The sequence below is a fragment of the Podarcis muralis genome, chromosome 5 (assembly GCF_964188315.1).
Source record: "Podarcis muralis chromosome 5, rPodMur119.hap1.1, whole genome shotgun sequence".
Classification (NCBI taxonomy): Eukaryota; Metazoa; Chordata; class Lepidosauria; order Squamata; family Lacertidae; genus Podarcis; species Podarcis muralis.
Window position 1 is genome coordinate 25748749 of NC_135659.1, and position 20137 is coordinate 25768885.

General features: G+C 46.5%; 1 protein-coding gene across 1 annotated transcript; it reads left to right on the plus strand.

The window, feature by feature from the left end:
• Window positions 1-5064: 5064 nt before the first annotated feature.
• On the plus strand, window positions 5065-10136 carry GPR88 (G protein-coupled receptor 88). Its single transcript, XM_028732668.2, has one exon. It carries the CDS (start codon window positions 6077-6079, stop codon window positions 7196-7198), a length of 1122 nt encoding a protein of 373 aa, XP_028588501.2. The 5' UTR covers window positions 5065-6076; the 3' UTR covers window positions 7199-10136.
• Window positions 10137-20137: the final 10001 nt, after the last annotated feature.

A 20137-nucleotide genomic window follows, 5' to 3' on the forward strand; every position in this document is an offset into this window, starting at 1 on the left:
GCAATATGTGCTGGAGTGGCATGGCAGTGTTTTTATGCTGTATACCGCACTGTGATCCTCATACTGCTTGTTAAAAGTACAGTGGTGCCTCGCAAGACGAAATTAATTCGTTCCACGAGTTTTGTCGTCTTGCGATTTTTTTCGTCTTGCGAAGCACGGTGTCGGGAAAGTTTTGGAAAAGCTTCAAAAATCACCAAAGTATTTAAAAACCTCAAAAAAGGCTACCACACCACGTTCTATGAGTTGCTCCTCAAAGTCAAGTCGCAACTGTATTAACGGTGTTAAGAAAAAGGAAACAAACTTGCAAGACATTTCCGTCTTGCGAAGCAAGCCCATAGGGAAAATCGTCTTGCGAAGCAGCTCAAAAAACAAAAAACCCTTTCGTCTAGCGAGTTTTTTGTCTTGCGAGGCATTCGTCTTGCGAGGTACCACTGTTGCTAAGTCTAACTTTGTGTATGGGCGGAGGTATCCAATGATAGCAGCCATCAGTCACAGCCAGTGGTATATAGTCTGAAGCCTTATTTTCACTATTTGCACACCAAAACTCTGGCTCCTCCAGATATTTGTTGGACTCCGACTCCCATCAGCCCCTGCCAGCATGGCTTAAAGGTCAGGGATGATGGGAGTTGTAGTCCAACAGGTGGAAGGCTGCAACTTCCCCATCCCTGTCCTGAAACAGGTGAGGTAATACAGAGCAAGCGCTTCTTTAAGCATGTGCGGAGTGTATTTTTTCTCTCCTCCAATGCCCCCCCTACCCCCAGATACAGGATTGTTTGTAGGGAATCTACAGCAGATGGGGATGGATCACATTTTTAAAAAAAGATTCTAAGAAAAACAACCTGCTTTCCGGTAGAGATAAGGCTGCAAGATAAACCTACCTTGCTGTTGTACTGGAGGTTTTAAACTTTGCAGTTTTGGATTTTGTTTGCTTGTTTAACACACAGGAGCATACAGGCATCTGAAGGCAGCCCTGCGTAGGGAAGTTTTTAATGTTTAATTATGTTTTTGTATATGCTGAACACCACCCATAGCAGTCAGATGCATGGGGTACAAATAATAAAATTATTATTATTATTATTATTATTATTATTATTATTATTATTATTATTAAAAAGAGTATGTCCTCACCTGCTGTCTGAACTGGTATGGCCTGCTTAGCTGCCTTTAGATTTTATCACTCCGATTTACTGCATGTGATCTTCATATAGCCTGCATTGATATATTTAAAGCACACACCCCCCCCCAAAAAATACGGTGAACTGCCGTTTGTAAAGTGTGGTGGGAATCGTAGTCCTGTGGGGGGGGGGTTTGAACTACAGTTCCCAGAGTGATTTGGGTGGGTGCTTTAAATGTGTTTTAAATGTATGGTGTGTACAGACAAAGCTTTTCATATGCGCAAGACAACAAATGTAGAGTTCTCGAATGATGTGCATTGCTGGGGAAACCCAGCCAGGTGGACGGGGTATAAATATATTATTATTATTATTATTATTATTATTATTATTATTATTATTATTACATGTGTGAGCCGGTCCTCAAAAATATACAGAAGTGTTTACAAAATCTGTCCATAAGTAGATAAAGAGAAGATGAATGAATGAAAATGCCTTGGTTTTAGAATGTTGCTGCTTGGGATATTTCATTCTTATCCACTTTTTTGTTAATTTATTGAATAATTTACTTTCAAAATGCTGTCCTTCCATTGATGCAAGTTTGTATTTGCTGTACAGTCTTTTTAAGTTTAATAAATAATTTTGTTTATTTATGACAGTGGCATACAAGGGAATAGCAAAAGGGAAAAAGAGCAATAGAAAATCTCAGTAAAATATGCACAAAACAGAACAGCAGCATTTAAAAAAAAAAATCAGAGTTGACAAAACCTTACCAGTGGGTTCAAGTTCTGTCTGGTCAAATGGATACATATTCTTTGTCTGGGAGCAAAAGAGCAGCAGGTGGCTATAGATGAGCCTCCCTAGGAAGGGCCTTACATCACGGGTGTCAAACACAAGGCCCGCGGGCCGAATCCGGCCCACCAGACTTCGTCATGTGGCCCGTGTAGCCACCGCCAGCCTTCACCTTTTATTCTCGCTTTTTTTTTTTTTTGACACAAGAAAGCCGCCTCTTCAGTGCATGCGCGGCAGCCTACAAGCCAGAGAACGTCTGCCCTCTAGCGGCGCCAGCTGTTCTACACAAGAAACCTCCACTTTGAGGGTGACCAAACCACGGCCCTTTGAGGGTGACCAAACTGCTGATGCGGCCCCCAATGAATTTGAGTTTGACACCCCTGCCTTACATAATGGGAGCATCACAATGAAGAACCAGCATTATCATTTGTGTCTCCCCCCACCCAAAAGAAAGAAAGAAAGAAAGAAAGAAAGAAAGAAAGAAAGAAAGAAAGGGAAGAGAGGATTTGGTTTTAATCCAGTTGTAAATCAGTGTTGGTAACTCTGAATTAGGGACAGAGCAATTTCAGCCCTCTCTGTTCCCGATTCTTCCCAAATCTTAAATCCAGTTCTCCACATTTCTGCAGCAATTTGCAATCCTCGTGAAAATTCTTCTGCATGTTATTGTCAATTTATCCCAATAAGCACATTTTTCTATGGAGCTTTGACTTACAGAGCCCAAATTTTTTCAAGCAATTCCTCCTAAAAGAGCGCATTTTTGAATGCGTTTTTTTCTCCAATATATTCATATTTATGCGTATTTTTTTACCTTACACATATGCATTTTTGTAAACCGTACTTGGTTGGAAAACTGCATCATTTATTATTATTTTTGGATGAATGCGGATGGCTGTGCTTCAGTTTTCGTATAACAGGTGTTCCCCCCCAATTTATGTGGGGGGTTACATTCCAGGAGCCCATACGCATAAGTGAACTTGTGGGGAGCACCCTCTAAAAAACCTCTTAAAAGCCTCAAAACACCTGTTTCTTCCTGCTGTCCAGCTCTCTCTCCACACAACTCCCTCTCCAACTAGAGTCAAAGCTCTGGGGCCGGCTGGAGGCTGGACGATGCACGGAAAAGCATCTGTGCAGCTACTGCTGTGCTACTCTGAGTGTTGGCTGCTAGACGGGGAGCTGAGCAGCCTAAACAAAGCCCCACTGTGCCTCAGGTCTCGTTGGGGCTTCCTCCGCCCTCACTGACATCTTCCCCAGGCTCTGAGGAGATCTCCAGAGCTCTTCTTCCACTTCCTGGTTTGTTGTTGTTTAGTCATTTAGTTGTGTCCGACTCTTCGTGACCCCATGGACCAGAGCACGCCAGGCACTCCTGTCTTCCACTGCCTCCTGCAGCTTGGTCAAACTCATGCTGCTAGCTTTGAGAACACTGTCCAACCATCTCATCCTCTGTCGTCCCCTTCTCCTTGTGCCCTCCATCTGTCCCAACATCAGGGTCTTTTCCAGGGAGTCTTCTCTTCTCATGAGGTGGCCAAAGTATTGGAGCCTCAGCTTCAGGATCTGCCCTTCCAGTGAGCACTCAGGGCTGATTTCCTTAAGAATGGAGAGGTTTGATCTTTCAGTCCATGGGACTCTCAAGAGTCTCCTCCAGCACCATAGTTCAAAAGCATCAATTCTTCGGCGATCAGCCTTCTTTATGGTCCAGCTCTCACTTCCAAACATCACTACTGGGGAAACCATAGCTTTAACTATATGGAGCTTTGTTGGCAAGGTGATGTCTCTGCTTTTTAAGATGCTGTCTAGGTTTGCCATTGCTTTCCTCCCAATAAGCAGGCGTCTTTTAATTTCATGACTGCTGTCACCATCTGCAGTGATCATGGAGCCCAAGAAGGTAAAATCTCTCACTGCCTCCATTTCTTCCCCTTCTATTTGCCAGGAGGTGATGGGACCAGTGGCCAGGATCTTCCTTTTTTTGATGTACCGTTCTATTTATTTATTTAATTATCTCCTGGCAAAGCATGCATGCGCGGCTGCGCACGAGTCGGTGGGGGGTGCCTGCATTTCAGAAACGGTGAATTGGGTAGATTTGCCTTTGAAATGTGACCCGAGTCAGCTTTTTGTCCTCCGTACAGTCTCTGAATAGGTATGTATCTCCACAAGTGCATTGAAACACACATCCAGAAAGTATAAAGTGTCTGGAATTCGCATCAGCTACATGCCTAGTAGACAACTTCTTGGGCGTAGCAGCATTTATGGGGGGGGGGGCACCCACTTGTCCTCATCCTCCGTCTGGCTCCGTCTAGCAGATTCGGAACGAAACGTCTCCACAACAGTTGTTTTAAATGACTTTCTGTTGACCTCAAGCTCTCGGGGAAAAATCTGTCAAAATCTTCAGTGGTTTCAAAACTAGGGAATTAAATAAAAATAATAACATCGTTGACTGAGGCCTGAGGGCTTTCCGCAGTATAAATAGCCTGTGGGGAATTTCTAGTCGTTTCTAGACAGGCCTCGTAGGGGCGCACTCTCAGGAGAGAAGGCCAAGAACTATGAGAAGCTTCCAGAAGCTGAGCTACCTGCGATGCGATTGGTCGGTTTGCGGAAGCCACACCTATCGCTCTGTCGGTTGCGTCTCTCGAACGCGGCACAACATCATCCAAGTGACCTCCGTGAGCGCTTTCAAACATTCTGATCATTCCTACTTTTGGTTAAGTGTTTTATTTATTTACTTACTTGATTTAGGGGGAGCAGTTCCCGCCCCCCCCCTGACCAAGCCCATGGGAAACTTCCACCTTGTTGGATTGGGGCATTTTGGTGCACCCACCTTGGACATTTTCAGTCAGGGAGACCACTTCGTGCGTGTTAAATCTCCAGCTTTCAATATAAGGACAGCACCTGCCCCCTCCCTCTCTTAGGAAAAGCCATGTACTGCATCCCTCCTATTTTGTACCTTTCTCAACTCCGTTGCCACGATGCTTTGCGTTTGCAAGGACAGGTTTCCGGAGGTGGGGGAACTCTATGGCAAAAATACACTAGAGAATCAGCACGGTAATATGATGAAGACTCTGTTGCCAAGGAGCAGAATGTTTTAAGCAAGAGCGTGGTTTTTTCCTCCCCATATTGCAACTAAAGATTTGATCTAAAATTAGATTTTTTTTTATATTTTTTTTAAAAAAGGGGAAAAGGAGGAAATAAACCAACCACATCCTCATGGAGGGGCGTCGGAGGAAATGGAAGTAAATGTGAGCAAAGGAATTTCTTCTCCATCCTGGAAATCAATGCTACGGGAGAGGTCCAGGAAGAGACCAGAGGGGGGTGATTTGAGAACTCCAGTGGGTGGCGATGGAGGCAGGGGGAGAGAGATCTGTCTCTGTAATTGCAGGCTTTTCAGTGCAAGCTGGGTTCTTTCTTTTTCTTTCCCCCCTCCCCTCCCCTCCCTCTCCCTCTCTCCTGCTCTGGCAAGCCTGAAACCTGCTGAATAATTCATAAAGATGAGAAGCGCCGAATTTCCCCAGGCTGATAATACAGTGTGCATGCTGTAAAGCGAGAGAAGATGCTCCAGGTCTTCGGATGAGCTGCTGCCACTCTTGAGGCCATTGCCCAGAGGGTGCTGGGACTCCTGGTATTTCCACAGCTGAGGTTTCTTTTTTTCCTGCCTTGCTTCCTTCCTCGCTCGCCTGCCTGTCTTTGGGCACTCGTTGCTGGCTGCACTCGACCAGGAGAATCTAACTTTGCTGCAGTCATGGAGATTTGGATGCAAGCTCTAGATTTCGCCCTCCTTCTGCTTGCCTGGCTTGCAAACACCAGCCTTGGATCCATCGGCAAGCTTGTTCTTTCGTGATCTGGAATACTTGCAGCCTCCCCTGTGTAGAAATACGGTGAAGGAGACTCACGTATCCCTTCTTTCACCTCTGCCAACAACTGACTCTGGAGACCTGGCACGATCGGAGAAGTTGGTGTTTTTCCATGGGATCCAGTCTTGCTCTCTGCCTGTTTTGGAGATCGCCGTCTACATTCTGGGACGTCATGTATGTTTGGTACTTTTCTGACGATCTACTTTGGCTCCTGCTGTGTTCTGCCTGGTCTAGGAGATTTTCCTGGATTTCTTCCTGGCTCAGCTTAGCCTTCTCCAGAACTGAGCAGTGCTGAGGTTGGTCTGGAGCGTCTCACTTGTGCGCCGCACAATGCCCAATATCTCCTTCTCCTCTTCTTCCTCCTCCTCCTCCTCCTCCTGGAGCTCTAGATCCTTGCAACAGCTGCTTTGCGAAGAAGACTCCCTGGGGACGAGGATCTCTTTGTCTCTCTTCTACTTGCTGCTAGCCATCTACGGGACCATATCCAACATCATGGTCATCTACCTGGTCTTCACCTTCAGGAAGCTACGCACCACCAGCAACGCTTTCATTGTCAACGGTTGCGTTGCGGACCTGAGTGTCTGTGGCCTTTGGATGCCGCAAGAAGCGGTGCAGGGACTGCTCCCTTCTGGGTCCCCAACAGTGCGGTCAGAAGGGTACCGGTTGCTCCGTGCTGGGCTGGTGGGCCTTGGGCTCATCGTCTCACTGCTCTCCCACCTGCTGGTGGCCCTCAACCGCTATGTCCTCATCACCAAGCCGCCCATCACGTACCAGGCTGTTTACCAGAGGAAGCACACGGCCTGGATGATCAGCTTATCCTGGGGGCTGGCCCTCCTCCTCGCCTCCGTCCCCCCAGGACTGCAGATGTGGCAACCCAGCCGGCAGGAGTCTCAAAATGGCACCAGTACCAAGAGCTCGAACTACGTGGGCCTTCTGGTAGCCCTGGCTGTCCTCATCCAGACAGTCCTCCTGCTCCACTGCTACATGGGGATTGTCAGGAGGGTGAGGGGCAGCGTCAAGCGCGTCAGCGTCCTCAACTTCCACCTGCTCCAGCAGCTCCCCTTCCCAGCAGCCTCGGCGGCTCCCCGCCGGGCCCGGCGCCTGAGCAGCATCTCTGTCTTGCTCCTCTGCCTCGCCTTCCTCCTGGCCACGCAGCCTTTGGTGTGGGTCAGCTTTCTGGGCTTTTTCTTCTGGCCTATGCCCCGGGGGCTGCAGATCGCCAGCTGGCTGCTCTTCTGCTCTCTCTCGGCCTTCAACCCGCTGCTCTATACGTGGAAGAACGAGGAGTTCCGCCGCTGTGCCCGCTTAGTGCTACCCGGAGGGGAAAACCCGGCGGTGGCGGTAGCTGCCGCAGCGGCCACTACCGCCCTCCCCACAGTGTCTCTTCCCTCTCAGGAGCCATCGCAGCTGGGGACCAAAGTGGAAAGTCTAGGCAGCTTAGTGCTTCACTGACACCCCCCTAAATTCTCACGCTCTTAGGTGAAAAGGTGTTGGGAGACATTAGCCTTGGACTCAGGCAGGGGTCAGCAAAGTTTTTGTGGTTCACAGTCCCGCAGATGCCGCAGTGGGCTGGAGTGTGTGCGCGTGTGTGTGCATGCACGCTCAAATGCTATTTCCGGCACTACTTCCTGCATGGAGGAGGCGTGCAAAGCTTCCTATTGGCTGCAGGAGCTTCCTGCAGCCAATGGGAAGCCGGGCAGCATTGTGGAAGGCGGTCCCCGCTCTGCTCTGCGCCGGTTTAGTGTGGCACACGGGAGCTGACAAAGCGGGCAGCGTGGGTCCCCGAGGGGGCTGCGGGGGTCCATGGGCCGATTAAATGACCCCCATGGGCTGCTTGTGACCCATGGACCTTAGGTTGCTGACCCCTGGACTCAGGTATCGCATGCGGGCCATTGTCAACAGGTGGGGATGTTGTCCTTTACAGAGGTTGCTTCCAGATAACCTGCTTAGCCATCATTTACGTTGATTCGTTTGCGCAAAGTCCACAGGGAGGTTAGATGATGCTAGCTATTTATTGTCTGTTCTGATTGGTTTGCAGTGAGGTCAGGTGACCTCATGCTGGGCAAGTGACACGGCTAACTTTCTGGTGCCACTTTCCTCATGGCAAAAAAAGTTCCCTTTGGGAGAGCAAGTGGTTTAGTTGCTCAATATCCATTTTTAATGGTACAACCTGAATTTGCCTGGACGGGACGAAATCCCATCTGAAAATAGCAACAGTCTGGAAGCGCCTTTATTAGATTCCCCCCCCCCCCCCAGAAATGGGAAGTCTGGATTAAACAGGGTATGGCCGGGGGCGGGGAGGAGGATACAACTGAGGCTGCATGCACGAAGAGCGGCAATCCCATAATAAGCAGCCATCTGGAAGCACCCACCAAATGACTCACTGAACTGCACAGTACTCCACTCCCTACGGAGAGGCTTTTAAAAAATAAAATAATGCACAGACACTTGTCAGCTTTAAAATGTATATATTTGTATCAAATCTCTTTCGCACTTTGTGGAGTTTTCCAGAAAAAACTCAGTGCAGTCAAGCGGATGAAAAGGTCTGATTATATACCTCAATTTTTGGCCTCTCCATGTCTTCACTGTTTCTCCTGAACGTTTTGCACTCCTTCTTGGCTTTTACAAACTGCCAACGGAGGAGACTGGCTTGTAAAGGAGAGATTGCCTTAGCCGATGGATAAGGAGCACACGGTGGCCACGGATAAGATGCAAAGGATGTATCTGAAAGATTTTGGAAAACAGGGGGAAAGACTTTCCGTCTGAGCCATTGGAAACCTATCACCAGAGGCAGACAAGGCTTCACTCCTTAGAGAATCTTGGGCATTAAGACTCCTGGAAACTGTGGTTTCTTAAGGATGCTGGGCTATGTAGTTCTGTGAGAGGCAAACCACAGTTCCCATGATTATTTGGGGATGTTTTTTAAATGTACGCTGGTGCTGTCTTTCTGCTTGGTTTACGAACAGTGGACTTTTTTTTTTTTTTGGCACACCCAAGGCAGAAGTAATCTACCCCTCAGTTCGTAATTATCCAAAGCAAGTGAGCTAGGGCAAATGTCTCCCTTTTTTAGGGTTGAGAACTCCCCATGACAAGAAACGACGGCAGAGAGCACAGAGGGGGGTGTTAAGGCAGCTGCTGTGAGGGCCTAAATTCTCCAACCAAACAGCTCACTGGGCAACCTGTGGGCAAGTAGCCATTTTGGGTTGTATCTGACTCTACTTAGGATAGACCCAACTGGAACGAACGAACTGAAGTGAGTCATGTCCATTAACTTCAATGGGTCGACTGTGGGTGGCTAGCATTGAACGAACCCCTACAAGCTTAACCTACCTCATGAAAGGGGTTGTGTGTGTGTGACAGGTGCCCTTAGGGCATGAGGAAATGGTAGCAGTGAACAGAAAGGTTTTGTTCATAGGTTAGGAGAGGAGAATCTCTCCTATGACCCCATCAGTGGAAGTAAAGGTTCCCAGTCTCATGGGCAGTGGCTCAACCCTAGGAATTGGGTGGGGGGGGGGTTCAGTCTAATTTGCATTTAAAGGTGAAGCTTCCCTCGTTCGCACTTCCCAGTACAATAAGTGGACCAAAGCACTTCTCTGAATTCTCCAGTGGTGTTTTCCAGGCAAATAATGTGTACTAAAATGCACATATTATGGAGAAATGTACGTAAAGATGCATATATTGATGACAATGGCATATCTCCTTCCTAAATCATTACATTAGAGGGAAACGGCTTGCCGGAAAAGGTATATATAGTAAATAAAATTGCATACAAACTTGTGTTAGGAGAAATTCCTCTAAGAACGTGGGCGAATTTTCATGACGACTTTTTTTAAAAAAAATCACAAACTAATATGTTTTCATATTTAGTTTTGTAAAAATCATACAAAATCCAATGAAAATAATATTTTTAAAAGACTAAAAAGAAAAGAAATGTGGAGAACTGAGCTCAAGATTGAAAAAATGAGAAACAGAAAAATCAAAATGGACTCTTTCCTCATCCCTGATGTCCCTGAATTCAGTCATTTACTTCCAGCCATTTTATGGAACGGCAGCCATTTTTTAATGGGCAGGAAAACTAAAGCACTGCCATATGCTGAAGCTGTTGACCCTAAACATTGCCAGACTTCAGCACTCACTATTCCTGACCATGCTGGCAAAGGCTGATGGGAGTTGGGCGTCCAAACTATTGAGAAACCACCATGTTGGGGAAGGCCGCTGTAATGTTACAGTCATGTTTGCATGCACTGTCCCAGGCTTGCACAAATATATGCTGTAGTAATGATGAAACCCCCACTGCTAGCTGGCTTTCTTGTGCAGATCTTGGAAGGAATGGAGCTGTGTGGCCAATACACTCTTGGTCCCTGGATCACAGGAGAGAGAGAACAGAGTGGCTTCTGACTGAGTCTATGAACGTTGACCAAACTTTGTCTACATTACATTGGTTGTGGTAGCTACCATGTTCTCCAGATGTTCCTGGACTCCAGCTCCTGCCAGCCCCAAGCCAGCATGGCCAGAGGTCAAAGATAATGAGAGTTGTAGTCCAACAACATCTGGAGAGCACAGCATTGCCTACTCTTAATAAAGGTAAAAAGGTAAAGGACCCCTGGACGGTTAAGTCCAGTCAAAGGCGACTCTGGGGTTGTGGCACTCATCTCGCTTTCAGGCCAAGGGAGCCGGTGCTTGTCCACAGACAGCTTTCCAGGTCATGTCGCCAGCATGCCTGAACCGCAACAGAACACCGTGACAGAAACCAGAGTGCACGGAAACACAGTTTACCTTCCCACCACAGCAGTACCTATTTATCTACTTGCACTGGTATGCTTTTGAACTGCTAGGTTGGCAGGAGCTGGGACAGAGCAACGAGAGCTCACCCCGTCGCAGGGATTTGAACCGCCGACCTTCTGATCAGCAAGCTCAAGAGGCTCAGTGGTTTAGACCACAGCGCCACCCGCATCCCTTTACCTACTCCTAATAGAATATTTTGATGCAGGTTTCTACACAACATTTTCCCTGGCACTGAGCCAAGATGGGATGGCCATCTGGCCCCTTCCATCCTATGACTCAGTGAACAATCTCCTTGAATAACGCGGGAGAACTATTTATACAGGTACAGATTTACCAGCTCTACCTATGAACAAAAGCAGGTTTGATCTTTCCTAATATGGAATTTTCCAGCCCGCTTGAACATTGCTCTCTCTCTCCCCAGAATGCAGAGGCTGATGACAGCTGACAGTGGGTAGGCTGCTAAGTTAAGCCTCCAAGGGGGCACGATGTGAGCTAGTACTGAACACATGTCATTGTTTGTGCTGCTGCAGCAGATCTAAAAGGTAGAATTAATGCGCTGGGTACCAGGCTGTGCTCCCATGCTTTCCGTGGGAAGGATATGGGAGGGTCCAGCTTTGTGATTAGGCAAAGCCATTATAGGATATACTGCAGCCGTCGAGATGCTTTTTAATATATTGTTTTTGTATTAATTTTTTTAGAGCACAATGTATCACCATAACAGTTAGAATTCCATATATACTTACCTAATATTGATATTAGGGACACAGGTGGTGCTGTGGGTTAAACCACAGAGCCTAGGACTTGCCAATCAGAAGGTCGGCGGTTCAAATCCCCGCGATGGGGTGAGCTCCCGTTGCTCTATCCCAGCTCCTGCCAACCTAGCAAATCGAAAGCACGCCAGTGCAAGTAGATAAATAGGTACTGCTGCGGCGGGAAGGTAAAAGGCGTTTCCATGCACTGCTCTGGTTCGCCAGAAGCGACTTAGTCATGCTGGCCCCATGACCTGGCCAATAAAGCGAGATGAGCGCCGCAACCCCAGAGTCGGTCACGACTGGACCTAATAGTCAGGGGTCCCTTTACCCCTTTACCTTTAATATTGATATTATCAAAATAGATGTATTATTATTTCTAATGCACTTATATAACTATCATTTCCCCCCTCCCCCCTCAACCTACTGTATTTTATACAAATGAGTTCCAAACTTCATTATACTTGGTCATGAAAAGTCTCCATCTATAAGCAATCCGCTTCTATGAGGAAACTGCAGTCAGGTCTTGAGTCCATTGAATAAATGGAGCTGTACATTTATTGTCCCAGCACAGCAGTATCAGTCTTTTGGCCATAGTGAGGGCACAGAGATATGTTGCCCCGTTGTCAAATTCCCTATAGCTCAAAAGAATATTATCCTTTAAAAATGTTTGCCTTTTTTCGCACAGAGGCAGAGATTCTTCAAGGCTTGGGAGAACCCTGTCTTATATTGTGTTGCAATATTGCAGCGATAACACTTAATTTTGCAATTAATACGTTTCTTTCTACTGCATTGCCGTTCCAACCTAATTGCCAACTTAATCTCAGAGCAATTTCAAAAACCATGGCACTCAAATAAAGTATTTGGAGACTCGGGATCTCTGGGTGTTTTTTAAGGGTGCATGGAGTGTAGGACAGGCAAATATTCAGATATATTCTGCTTCATTCACACTTTCTAGGCACAGGGGTAAGTGGTTCTCCCGTTGTCCTGCTCCTTTTCCCAGGGAAAACCCACTCTTTAGTGATAAATTGGAACAAATGGCAATCCATAGGAAACCCGAATTGCCGTTTGCTCCGATTGAGCACTTAAGAGCAGTTTTCCCCCGAGGTAAGCAGAGGCGCAAGAGGAACTGTAGATAGGCACAAAGAGTGAGCAGGGGGAAAGGGGTGTTCAGAGGCTTTTCAGAGGGTGCTCCCCACTTTACGCAATTTCATTTATGGGGTGGGCAATATAACCCCATGTAAGTGAGGCAACACCTATATTCAAAGGTGTTGATATCCATGATTGCCTTTTAATAGCCTGTTACTTTGACATAAACCAGAAAGAGGTGCTTCCAAGCTTCTCCAGGTGACTTTCTTGAGCATCCATCCAGATTTTCTTGCATAAAGCTTGCACAGAGGTTAGATAGTGTGCAGTCTATATAGAGCAATCATTCTGATTTGTTTCGGGGTGGTATTTACATGACCATGGCTAATCATCTTGATTCGCTTGCATGGAAGTTTTGCACTTTCCCATTACAGTCGTACCTTGGATCCCGAACGCCTTGCAAGTCGAATGTTTTGGCTCCTGAACGCCGCAAACCCGGAAGTGAGTGTTCCAGTTTGCAAACATTCTTTGTAACCCGAACGTCCGATGTAGGTTCTGCGGCTTCCAATTGGCTGCAGGAAACTCCTGCAGCCAATCAGAAGCCGCGCCTTGGTTTTGGAAGTCAAACAGACTTCCGGAACGTATTCCGTTTGACTTCTGAGGTATGACTGTAATTGGTTGGTTAGCCCACATTTTTTTAGTCTATAGTTCCCTGTCACTTTCCTAACTGCAAAAGAAATGTGTTGCTTCTTTTGAAGTTGATTTGTTGCACCAAAGCATTTCAACTGTGCAAACCTATGTAACTGAATCCCTACTGCAAAACATTGACAGTCTGGAGGCAACTCCAGATGCAGACAGAGTTGGGGGCGCTGCATCCTTCGCCTTGCCTTGGGAAATGTACAGTATGTCTAAAGGTTTTCCTTTCCTGTCTCTGTTCTTCACAGTACAGCATCTAAAAGGATTTGGGAATCAAAGTAGATAGAGATAGATAGATAGATAGATAGATAGATAGATAGATAGATAGATGATAGATAGATAGATAGATAGATAGATAGATAGATAGATAGATAGATAGATGATAGATAGAGAGAGATAGCCTTTTAAAAAAATTCTATAAAATGCCATCCTTTTTCTTGGAGGCTGTTTTTAAAGAATGTGCACTTTAAAAGAAACAAACAAATGGAAACCTAAGCAAAATCTCACCCGTTTTCAATGTCAAGCTGTAACCGTACTTCAAAGTTGGCAGTAAACAACCAAGCATCTGCTCAGAACTCGATATTTAGTGGAGTCGTGACAGCTCTCGTCCTCTGTTAAGTAGTTATACATCATGCATTTCCAGTTTTGCCTAATACCCACAGACATTCCAGGAACTATTGAAACTGATGTGTGTTGAATTTTGGGGTAGCCCTAGCCGTGGTGGGAACCAGAGTGGGAAGCCATTTTTTCTGATACTGCGGCTCCATTGTCCCATGTTGATGGTAACATTATGTGATAACTTGTCTGCATGAATCCAATGGCCTGGTTCCCAGGTCACTATAAACTCCAGTTTATCTTAAACCATGGTTTAATTGTGAACGTACTGCTCCCCTGCCAACACAGGTGGCGCTGTGGTCTAAACCACGAGCTTCTTGGACTTGCCAATCAGATGGTTGGCAGTTTGAATCCCTGTGATGGGGTGAGCTCCCATTGCTGTCCCAGCTCCTGCCAGCCTAGCAGTTCGAAAGCACGTCAAAGTGCAAGTAGATAAATAGGTACTGCTGCGACTGAAAGGTAAACGGTGTTTCTGTGCACTCTGGTTTCTGTCACGGTGTTCCGTTGTGCCAGAAGTGGTTTAGTCATGCTGGCCACATGATCCGGAAAGCTGTCTGCGGATAAACACCAGCTCCTTCGGCCTGAAAGCAAGATGAGTGCAGAACAGCTTTTCTCCCTGTCTCAGATGTGTGATGCGCATATGACTCAAATAAGCCAAATTGTGACTTCTCAGCTCATCTGAACCTAGACGGAGACATGTTTGTTTGTTTCGAACAAGCCACAAGTGGCAAGCCAGAAAGGTTTATGTCTGTATTATGGCTCATGGGCAATCACTTGTTTGAAACAAACGAACTATGGTTTGGGTTCAGATGACATGGCAAGCCATGGTATAGCTTGTCTGAATTGCGCAGGGACCCACATAGCAGGGAGAGGCACATTCATAACCATGGTTCAACACAATTTGCTGCTTATCATGACATGCAACCAAGACCATAATGTCCACTCAACTGCAATGCTTTTCCATGTACCCAGTTATGTAGTGTTGATATGTCACATGTTGTATATGGTGATATGAACACATGACAGATGGGGAGAAATTCTATTCAGTTTGCCTTTGAAGATCTACCGTATTTTTCGCCCTATAGGACGCACTTTCCCCCTCCAAAAATGAAGGGGAAATGTGGGTGCGTCCTATGGGGCGAATGCAGGCTTTCGTTGAAGCCTGCAGAGCGAGAGGGGTCGGTGCGCACCGACCCCTTTCGCTCTCCAGGCTTTGCGGACCTCTCCGCAAGCAGCGGGAGCGCTCCCGCTGCTTGCGGAGAGTTGCCAGCATGCCGAAGCCGCGCGCTGAGATCAGCGCGTCCAGGTTTTGCTGACCTCTCAGCAAGCAGCGGGAGCCAGTGCTGGGCTCCCAAGGCTTGCAGAGAGCTGCCTGTTTGGGGGCTGGGGTCGGGGGAAGCTTGGGCCTCCCTCGCCCCAGCCCCGCGCCTGGGGGAAAATAATTTTTTCCCCTTTATTTCCCCCCAAAAACTAGGTGCGCCTTATGGGACGGTGCGTGTTATAGGGCGAAAAATATGGTATTTAATTTGCACTTTCAGAACAATTATTTATTAATCTATTTTATCAGATTTATATACTGCCCTTCATCATAAGATCTCAGGGCGCCTCACAGAATATGTGAACCAACACAGCCATTCTTTGAAATTTGCACTTCTCCAGATTTTGCAGTTCTCCGAACAAGTAATGTGTACAAAATGGCCGCTTAACGCCCTTCGCCAAACCTGATATTCAAACTAGCCAATCAGTGGCGGCCTGGGGGACATGGTTTTGGGGAGTGGACCTGAGGGAAGCAGGCTTCCCTCAGGTCTACCCGCCAGCCATTTACAAAAATGCATATACTGGGTAACGTGTACCATCACATGCATTATATTGGGGGAAATTGCTTTGTGAGTTTTTGAACTCAAATGCTGTTAAATTGCATTTTAAAAAATCAGACTGGTGTGAAAATGTGGTGAACTGAATTTCAGGCTGGAAAAATTAGAAACGGGGAGAAATTGAAATGAACAGATTCACCCAATCTTAGAATAGGCACCATTTCTGCAGCACAACATCATTTCTGAGGTGGCAGATTAAGCACGGGGTCGTTTATCATCTCCTCCCCCTATTTTTGCTTCAGTACAGCGAACTGTTCAAGCATCCTGCACGATCAAAAGTGCGTATGTCAAAAATTGTTACAGTCCTCTTGCCCAAAGTTGCCCACTGACCTCGGAAATGCAGCATTGAATCTGGTTTTCCCATTTTCTCCACGTAGCCAAATTTTGTAGCCTGAGGCTTGCTAGGAACTTTTATGACATGAAAGGAAGGAAGCATGGCGTGTGGGCTTCTGACTCATTCGAATGGGTAACAAAGACCCGCCGTGACATCAGAAGACTGACAGTGAACAGAAATAAGAGTTTACTAGGTTTCGGGGCTCGCTTAGTACCAGCAGGAACATGATGAGAAAGAAAAGTAAGGCTAAGCAGATGAAACAGAGGAAAAGAAGGAACCTTTGGTGACACATTCATTGTACAGTAGAGACCTCAGGTAGCATGTGAATCATAGATGCTTTTGTTAATACACAGAAGGCTTATACTTCATTTTATGGAAGATAATCCAGTAATATATAACCTGCTATTCTAGGCTGTCTAAACCCGGCTGGTGGCCAATACTCCTGCCATTTATTGACAGGCCTAGAGAGAAATGAATTGCATTCACGTAGTGGCAGCAATGGATAGCAGAATCCAATCCTTTCCATTATGGGGCAATGCGATAAGGCCAGAGTGTCTGCTCTACACCATAGAGTTGGGCTAGAGAGACACAAGCTGCTTGGCTTTCACCCAACATGGGATTTTTCGTTTTACCCCTGCCTGAAAGCAAAAATAGTCTGCAAATTGATTTTTTTAATTTTAACATGAAACAAGGCGTGACATAGAAAGGCAACGAATTCCCGCCTTTGCTTGCACACTCCTCTGCTAAAAAACCAGTTACGCTAATGTGTGTGTTATTTGCTTCCTTCATAATGCGGTAAACACATCTTGCTGCTCCCTGCCCGTTTTTCTGAGTTCTCTCGTGATTGAGCCCTTGTCCCTTCCATCAGCTCCTTGTGCTCTCTAGCTGATCTTGAGTCGTGGAAAAAGTAAATAACCCCTTCCCTTTACAAAGGAACCAGTTCTAAGTGACTGGAATATCTTTGAGCCAATGGAGGCTTTTTCTCGACGTCCATAAGGAGTGAAGCTAGATGGTGCTGTTCTTCAGGCAGATTCCGCCTAGCAGGTTGGCTACATTGAAATTGAGAAGTCGTTTGTCTCTGGCATTTTTCCAGAGGTTGCTTTCTCTGTTCTTTTTTTAGAACAGACAAACCAACAGCCACATCTTAACGCACAAACCACACACGCAATACATCCATGACCATTGGCCATGGTTGCTGGGACCAATGGTTGCTGGTGGAAGACCACAGATTTGGTGCACCGGTTTTACTCTTTGAAAGTTTAGGCTGCAGTAAATTTCTGCAATTGAGTTAATTTAAATCAGTGGGATTTAAATTAAGCCACGACTAACTTGCCCTATTGATATTTCCACTGTGGATTCAGTTAACTTGGTCTTGATTCAACCCTTAGTCTTTAAAGCACCACAAGATCTTATTTACTACGAATTATGATTAGGCATAGGGACGCGGGTGGCGCTGTGGGTTAAACCACAGAGCCTAGGACTTGCCAATCAAAAGGTCGTGGTTCGAATCCCCGTGACGGGGTGAGCTCCCGTTGCTCGGTCCCTGCTCCTGCCAACCTAGCAGTTCGAAAGCATGTCAAAGTGCAAGTAGATAAATAGGTACCGCTCTGGCGGGAAGGTAAATGGCGTTTCCGTGTGCTGCTCTGGTTTGCCAGAAGCGGCTTAGTCATGCTGGCCACATGACCCGGAAGCTGTATGCCGGCTCCCTCGGCCAATAAAGCGAGATGAGCGTCGCAACAACAGAGTCAGCCACGACTGGACCTAATGGTCAGGGTCCCTTTACCTTTTATGCTTAGGCATGAGTGAGCTTGAGCTATAAGAGACACATGCTTGAAGCCTTAAATGAGTTATTTTAAAGAAGTTCAAGGAAGAAACATTTTGTTCCCCTCCTGCCTCTTGCAGCCCATTGAAAACTTCTCCATGTGGTCTACTGGACAGTGTGGAAGAAGGTTCAGTGGGCTGCTGGGTGAAGAGGGAATTGCCCCCAAATCAGTCTTCACCCAATCCAATACTAGGTTATTCTCTGCTCCCAGGAGGGGCCCTTGACCCTTCGGATAGGAGGTACAGCTTGGCTGCAGAGGAGAGGAGGGAACAGGAAACTTCTGTGAACTTTGAACAGACATGTGCTTATGGATGAAACATTGGCTGCTGCTCCAGCAGTGGGGCAAAATAAATACAAAGTGAAATAGAAGGCATGGTCGATAATCTTTCTGGCTTTGAGAATTCTGATAGGGCTGCCATACATAGTCAGGATTCATCTGTCGAAAATGGCGTCCGGGCAAAGTATCAAATAGCGGCTAAAGTGTCCATGAAAATCCAGGCCTACAGCAGCCCATATCAGAAGTGTTGATTTTTTGGCTCAACAATTTTGGCCAAAGAAAGACAGACAAGGAAGAGGACAAGCAGACTGCGTACCTGCCAACATTTTGAGTCCCCAAACCAGGTTGCGTGTCTTCCCGTTGGTGCCCCCGTGAGAGTCACATGACCCGCAGGAGATCACAGAGCCCAAAATACATGCTTTGAGGGAGCATGCTCACACAGCACCCCAAAACAGACATTTTGAGGCGTGGTGTGAGATCGCAGCCCTGAAAGTAGCGCTCTTTCAGGGAGAAATCTTGGGGGTGAGATCATGGTGCCCCAAATGGCCACCATGCTCTTGTGGGGATGGGAACGGGATGTCCCAGTTTTTCTGGGACACTTGCAGGGTATGAGCCTGTCCGTCTAGTTTTCTTCAGCGATTTCTGATAGGTCTGCACAAGTTATAAGACTCCTCCTTATAGCACACCTGACCAACCATGGATGGTGGCCCACACCAAGGTATCTAGAAGTCACCTTGCTTTGCTGCCTGTTGGGAATTGAAAAACAAACAAGCAAAAAACCAGGGGTGTGGCCAATCTATATTATTTTATTCTGTAGTTTTTTGACATAGCCATTGCTAGCAAATACTACCTGTGAGGCCCTAAATCTAAGCTCAGACTTTACCTTCATTAACCGGCAGAGAGCTGAGCTGAGAGCCAAACTAAAGGAAAGACTATGGATGTGTATCTCTTTTGCCTTTAAAAGTCTGGGGAAAGTATCTATGGGAAGATTAGGGTCACGTCTATGGCAATGGAGGAAAACTTTCATGTTTGTATTGTACGCTGCCCCTTAACAGGGCAAATAGCAGCTCCAGAGGGGTGGTTTTCTTCAGGAAAATGGTCCCCACAAAATTCTCCCAGCATTGTAGTCTCAGTCCTCATCAGGCCTTCCTGCCCCTGCTCTTTACAAAGATTTAGACTGGAGATTCAGTCAGTCATCTCCAACATCTCCTGTAGTTTTGAGTAGCCAAAACAAGCAGATTCCTACCTTATTTGGTAATATAACATTGCACTGGAAATCCCTGCAAAGATTAAAGTAACCAGAACAATGGCTGCACTTAAAAGAACAGGATTTAAAGTAGAAGAGATGGAAATCAGTAGGGATTTTCCCACTCAGAGTGGGAGAGATTAGCTTACAGGTCCCTGGGATTGAAGTTTAATGAGCTCCCATGGTCCCAGAAATTGTAAATAACGCCAGCAATGTTATCCTGTGGGGGATTTTTCAAACTGAGATCATCAACTCCTACATCTGGGGTCCCAAATATGCCCCTGGGCACCATGGCGTTCTCAGACCATGGCATCTGTTGAGGCCCTATAGAAGGGGTCCCAAGGATTATCTATTCAACCCTCTGCAATGCTGGAATCTAGGCCAAAGCATCCATGTCAGATGGCCATCCTTCTGTCTTGCACCCCCCCCCTTTTTTAAATGGCTTTGGATGTGGAGTTGTTTGTTGCTTGTTTTTGGCAGGATTCCACCCACCAACCCTGTGCATTTTATTTTTATCGGCGTTCTGCCTGGGTTTGGGTTGAGGGGAAAATGTTCTGAACATTGCCATTTTCTCCCTGTTGGTGAAATGGGTATTTTGTGGTGCGCACAACAGTTTCTTAGGTTTTTTTCCCTTCGATAGATATGTCCCTGGATCTGCAGAGGTCACAGACCCCTGCCTTCATTGAAAGCTAACGGTTCCAGGAAATGGCCACAAACCATGTATGCTCTGAGCTTGAAGAGAATGAAATCTCTTGACAAAACCCTGTGCCAAAGAAGCCCTAATTGGGCAAGACAGATTGACCTTGTGAACTAAGGATGTTTCCGTGTGTGTGTGTGTGTGTGTGTGTGTGTGTGTGTGTTTCTGCTAATCATAGTGAGGGATGTTAAGCAACACGCAGAACACTGA

Excerpts from the sequence above, each read along its gene's own strand:
- GPR88 (XM_028732668.2), top strand. The coding sequence starts at position 6,077 with ATGCCCAATATCTCCTTCTCCTCTTCTTCCTCCTCCTCCTCCTCCTCC.